Below are 6,416 nucleotides of genomic sequence, written 5' to 3' on the forward strand. Positions count from 1 at the left end.
CACAAATAGCCCATTGTGTAGCTTTGTGCATAACTTCAAACAAACAAACAAACAAACAAATTTCACATCTGTTTTACTTCTAGCTCTCTGAACTACAAAAATTACAGCTCTGTGATTTTTTCTATTACCTCCTGAGCTTCTGCTTATTGTTTCCAATAAATGTCAACATTTTCAGTTTGCATTACGTTTATTTTATTTTCCTAAACCTTCTGTTTGCTCAAATGTGAATTTACTGTTTGGAAATACATTTACAATATAACCCGCCCAGCATGGCAAGGTAGTTAGGCGAGGGTCTCAAGTTTGAATCCCCATCTCATCAAACATGCTCGCCCTTTCAGTCGTGGGGTCGTTATAATGTGACGGTCAATTCCACTATTCGTTGGTAAAAGAGTAACCTAAAAGTTGGAGGTGGGTGATGATGACTAGCTGCTTTCCCTCTAGTCATTCACTGCTAAATTAGGGACAGCTAGCGCAGATAGCCCTGGTGTAGCTTTGCGCGAAATTCAAAAACCAAACCAATACAACCCTTGGAGATCTTAATGACATTGAATGGCCTGTTAGCTTTGAAAAACGAATATATTCAAAAGATAATAACTGCTAAAAAGAGGAAGTTCTATTTTGTACAACTGTGGTCGAGAATAATATATTGTCATTTGGAAATTAGTTAATCTGTTTAAAAATATGTTTGAAACGGTTTCTTGAAATCAACTGTAATGATGCAACCTCCAGACAAAGTTCTGAACTAACTCCAAAATATTTAGAGTACTGGACTTTTTTTTAAATAGTTTATACAAAATGTGTTTCAAAAACAGTTTGGACCATATCGGTAATTCTAGGGTTAATTACGAACAAACAACGGATGGTTCGATTCAATAAAGTCATGTATTGTTTTCTTTGCTTTGTGTTTGCAATTTTTATGCTTTCATCAAGTAAAGTATTTTATGTTTTATTTATATTTTCACTGAGTTATTTTAAATCACGAGAGTACGCGTTATAGTTAGTTCAAGTCTTGTTTTAAGAACTAGTGGCACAGTGGTAAGTCTGCAGACTTACAACGCTAGAAACCGGGTTTTGATACCCGTGGTGGGCAGAGCACAGATAGCTCATTGTGTCGCTTTGTGCTTAACTTCAAACAAACAATTCCTAAAGATCAGTTAACTAAAATTAACTAAACAATTGCTCCCTAAGTCACTAAGTACATAATTCAATCTCTAAGTCACTAAGTACACAATCCAATCTCTAAGTCACTAAGTACATAATTCAATTTCTAAGTCACTAAGTACACAATCCAATCTCTAAGTCACTAAATACATAATCCAATCTCTAAGTCACTAAGTACAAAATCCAATCTCTAAGTCACTAAGTACATAATTCAATCTCTAAGTCACTAAGTACATAATCCAATCTCTAAGTCACTAAGTACATAATCCAATCTCTAAGTCTCCAACTTATCTAGAAAACAGAACAATATTATTTTGTTTTCCTAATTCCTTAAGACATCTCTAAGTCCAGATATCATTTCCAAAAAATTATAACGTAACTCTTAAGACTTACACTTCGGCAAGCGCTGCATTCTAAGAAATTTGTAAAGTCATTCTCATCACAGAACTACATAACAGGGTACTATGTAAGTTTAATGTGAGTGCTATTCCGCCATTGAAACCCTCCAAGACCAATTGAAACTCTTTCAAAGTTCTCACTAACCAACAAAATTGTACTATGGGACACAAGAATAGAAGAAGGGTGCAATCATACCTCACAAATTCATCTTAGCTCTTAACAGAAGGATAAATAAAAGTAAAACGCCTTTAAAGAGTCATTGGTATAACGTGACAACTTCCTGTTTTCAAGATGTCAGTTTCATCTATACTAGGAAGGAATAGCCACAAGATGAAATCTGAAGAAGATGGGCGACAAATTCTTTGTTGTATGGCAGATTACATAAAACTAAAGAGGGAGAGGAAGGGGCTTGATGTCAATATGTAGAAAACACAAGAAAACCCTTTATTTTTCAGACCAAGTGCTTTCAACAACTATTGAGACAGGTCATGGTTACGGGTTGGCAACCTGTGGCTGTCCAATTATTTACGTAGATACTAGCCCTAATGATGGTAACTGTGTTACCGAAACTAGTAGGTTGTAACTAATAATAAAGATTTTACCTTCTATTGTGTCAAAAACAAAACATTGGTTTTTGTGTTTCTTACTCATTTCTTACTCAATACATTTTTATGTGTCATTCAATTATTGCAGCTCCTAGGGAGCTTGTTGAGCTATTCACATATAAGATAGAGACGTGTATAGCCAGAACCGTGCTGCTTACATTCCACAGCACTTTACCATAGCTATTCTAGATCACTAGTTTCGAATGTTCATTCCATTACTATTACTATCACTATTCCATTACTACCACTTTGCCTATATTTCTATGGACAACGTGGTATGTCTGCACTGCGTGAAGGGCCATATATCAGATCCTCTGAGTGTTATATTTTTCCTCTGAACATCAGGAGATCTGGAGAACTTTCCAACAGACGTAATGTTAGAGAAAAATACGACCAAGAATGAAAAGAGCACAATCCTAAAATACTTTTTATTAGTAACCCTATAAATAATAGTCATGGAGTCCCACGTTATTTGATGCGGCCTGTTAAAACTTTCAAAGTAAGGAGCTGATCAAATAATTAGATAAAGTAACTTATTTTCTTTGGAAAATTCACAGGAAATTCCAACAGTAATTAGCGAGTTCAGTTGCAATATTGATTATGTTTCTGTTCAGGTCGTTTAGAACAGGATTGGTTTTAGACTTCTATTGATTTCTTCGATTTCTAGGCTATTTGGGTTTGTTTACCTTCTTCTCAGATATGTAAAATTTTACAAATCTATGAAATAATATTTTCTGTTTTCCTATGACCTAGTTTTATGGAAGATCTGGCTTTAAATGGGACTGTTTCAACTTCCGTGATTTGTTCTGTTTATTGTGTACAAACATTATTAATGTTATTTGTGTTTGTAGTGACCTATTAGAATAGAGAATTGTCTATGTTGCATTTTTTTTATTTCGTATGTTGCTATTTTTTCGGCTAAACCGTTACAAAAGCTCACTAAAGTTGATTTACTATATAAAAATATAGACTAACAAGCAGAAATAGAAGAAAAATCATACAGTTTATAATTGTTATTAATAGTAAATGTAATGTTTTAAGATAGAGATCAATAAAACTTACCAATAACATTGGTGGCAAAGGTTAAGCCACAAAGGGTTAAACCACAAAGAATAATCCGAATCCTGCTCTGCATCTTGGACACTTTGAGAAGTGTTCTAGTAAAATGCTATAAGTATAAGGTGTTAAAAACCAAAAATTATACAAATTGGATCACGAAATTAATTTTCTATTCATCCGATTACAAACAAATTCATACATTTCATATCGTTACACGGCAATCACGCTTTCAAAAATTACCCTTCGTGACAAAGGGTTAAAACAGATTAACTTTCTAACCTTTACAAAACAGGATAAGAAACCTTGCAATTTTCAGGGATTCTAGATTTCAGCTAGTTGGTTTTATGAAACCTTTCAATACAAGTAACCTAAGATAATGTAAATAGATTCTTTTATTCAACAAAACAAGCCCTTAAGTACGGAGACGGTCTATATTTTATATCGTAATTTTATCAATGCTTTCATCGTTAAGTTGATTCATGTCTAAAGGAATTTTGAAATCTCTGATAAATGGAACATAATATCAAATTGGTGTAAAATTGTTTGAATTAACTTGCTTGTCTTTGTAACAGACAGGCAGCCACGAATATCGGTTCAGCAGTGTTGACTGTTTTTTGTTAAGCACAAAGCTACACAATAGGTTATCTGTGCTGTGTCCCTACGGGTATCGAAACCCGGTTTTCAGCGCTATAGATCTTTACAATTGCCTTTGTGCCACTGGGGGCAGCAGTGACGAATGTTTGGATTCTTCTACAATATATTATATTTGATTTAAATATGAACGTTTGGCATAAGCTATAAGGTTTATATCTCAAATCACACTGCCTTTGAACATTGCAGCAGTGGTACGCGTTGTTTTAATTTATATATATTAACAACCAATCCATGATTCAACGGATTATTTTATTTTACCAAAATGGACCACTCGCACGCTATGGTCATGCTATTTCGCTATTATTTAAATACTCCTATTATCTTTGTAATATTCTTGAACTTCACCCAGAAAAAGTATCCGTTCCTTACCCGATCTTGATCTTCTCCTTAACATCGTCGACATTCGCGCCACGCCGAATTGTCTCCGCTCTCTTTCCAGTTTGAGCGCAAGTCATCGGATACATCCGTAAGTCTACCGTTTCTGTACTCTACCGTACTTCTCTTAGGGCATTTGACAGCACATTCTTCTCTGAAGTTTCTTAGACTTCTCTTAGGGCTAACATTTTGACCAATTGATGTACATGGTGATGGCATCTACACCTGCTACACTTGTAACACCTCGGACATTTTGCTATTTTACATTTGAAGGCTAGCTTTGAATCCAACCTCGTTTCTACCCCACCCTCCAGTGTGTTATAACGTTAAAAAATGGGTTTCGATACCCGAGGTGGGCACAGTACAGATAGCCTATTGTGTTGCTTTGTGCTTAACAACAAATAAACAAAGACATCGTTTTCGTCTCTACTAGAATAAACACTCAGAGATTCTGACTCGTTACCTCAGTAGTTTCTCCACAGGCTTCACAGAAAGTTCGAGAACGATAAGTGTTTCACAAATAAGGTACTAAAACAATAGCGTGACCATTGTCTCAACTGGAGTAAAAAAAATCACCCAACTCTACTGACAAAAACTAATTATAATTTCTTTGGGTTTTATCCAATCCGACATCGGCTTACACCTCGGAATTCCTTATAAAATAATGTATATTTCTACATATTTGCAGAAAAAAAAATTAAATGCCGGATATGGTTCCTATGAAACGGTCTAAAATGAACACGCCGCTACAGTCATGCTTCCACAACAAAAACAATTTATTCAACAATAACAACACTTAGAAGTAAATTCAACACTTACAAAACACAAGTGAATATTGATATTATTTCAAATAATGGAATCAGGAAAAGGAACCAGAAAGAAAAAACCTAATTCCAAAAAAATACAGGAAACACAATATTCCAAAATTACCTTTCAATATGAATAACAATATTGAGTGATAAACAACAATAATTCACTAGCTGGCTCGTGACTCTCTCTCTTTTAATGAAGCTTCTGGAAGGGTATTTATTCACTGAGTAGGTCACGAGAGTACAATTTCATATGATCATAAACTTACATAATCTTCTACTTCATTAATAGTATCTGAACTTCACCACTAGGAAAGCTGGTGTCAGTTTCATAATACATACATACATGATGTTATAAATGAATAAAAACCCCACCTTTATATAACACTTACACAGTTACACCACTATGCCCAGTTTGCCCCTGAAGAAGAAAGGTCCACCTTTCGAAAGAGCTTGGGTTATAGGGTTTTTATTCATTTCTATAATACATACCTATTTATTCAATATACAAATGATTAGCTAGCAAGTGAATTAGCGTTTTAATACAAATAAAAATTCATAGATAAACTAAACAACAGAAGGAAATAATAAATTACCGATAAACATAACCCTAATCATAAAACAATTAGAATTTACTACAAAGTGTCCTACTATCTCTGCTAATTCTAATTCAAAAACCTTTTACATAAAAGTTTGTTAAAATAGGTGGAATGATACTATTTAACTAAGTAACATTAAGAAAATGGATGGTTGGCTCAATGCATAAAAAAACTTTATAAAAGTTGGTTAATGTCCTAGTCTGAGCTACTCACCTTTTTACTTGAACTTGAAGCAAGAAGAATGGCGAGACGAACGTGACTAGCTAAAACAGTTGACCATTTTCCCACACTATCATTACAGTAGATTAAATGTCACACTGAACTATGAGTACCTCTTCTTGCCAAAACGAAAACCTGAAGTGGCTTAAAATAAAATAAGGTTATGTGTTACATTCTTTTTTGTGGTGTTTTATGTTATATAATATTTTGTTGTGTGTTTCAATGTGTTCAGTATTTCGTTGTAGATTGTAAAGTGTTATATTATATTTTGTGGGCAGTAATATGTTATAATATTTTGTTATGGGTTTTGATGTGTTATAGTCATTTGTTATGGATTGTAATGTGTTATAATCATTTGTTATGGATTGTAATGTGTTATAGTCATTTGTTATGGATTGTAATGTGTTATAATCATTTGTTATGGATTGTAATGTGTTATAGTCATTTTTTATGGATTGTAATGTGTTATAGTCATTTGTTATGGATTGTAATGTGTTATAAACGTTTAGTGTGGGTCGTAAGGTATTAAAGTATTT

General features: G+C 33.7%; 1 protein-coding gene across 1 annotated transcript in view; it reads right to left on the reverse strand.

Annotated features, from left to right (window-relative positions):
- LOC106472981 overlaps positions 1-6,018 on the reverse strand; it is a 9,098-nt gene extending 3,080 nt beyond the window's left edge. The window contains exons 1-2 of the mRNA XM_022401501.1: positions 5,875-6,018; positions 3,228-3,333 (exon numbers count right to left, since the gene is read on the reverse strand). Of these exons, the coding sequence (XP_022257209.1) occupies positions 3,228-3,300 (73 nt within the window). The 5' untranslated portion in view covers positions 3,301-3,333; positions 5,875-6,018. The remainder of the gene's footprint in view (positions 1-3,227; positions 3,334-5,874) is intronic.
- Between the last annotated feature and the right edge of the window lie 398 nt (positions 6,019-6,416).

This window comes from Limulus polyphemus, unplaced genomic scaffold (assembly GCF_000517525.1).
Source record: "Limulus polyphemus unplaced genomic scaffold, Limulus_polyphemus-2.1.2 Scaffold5788, whole genome shotgun sequence".
Lineage (NCBI taxonomy): Eukaryota > Metazoa > Arthropoda > Merostomata > Xiphosura > Limulidae > Limulus > Limulus polyphemus.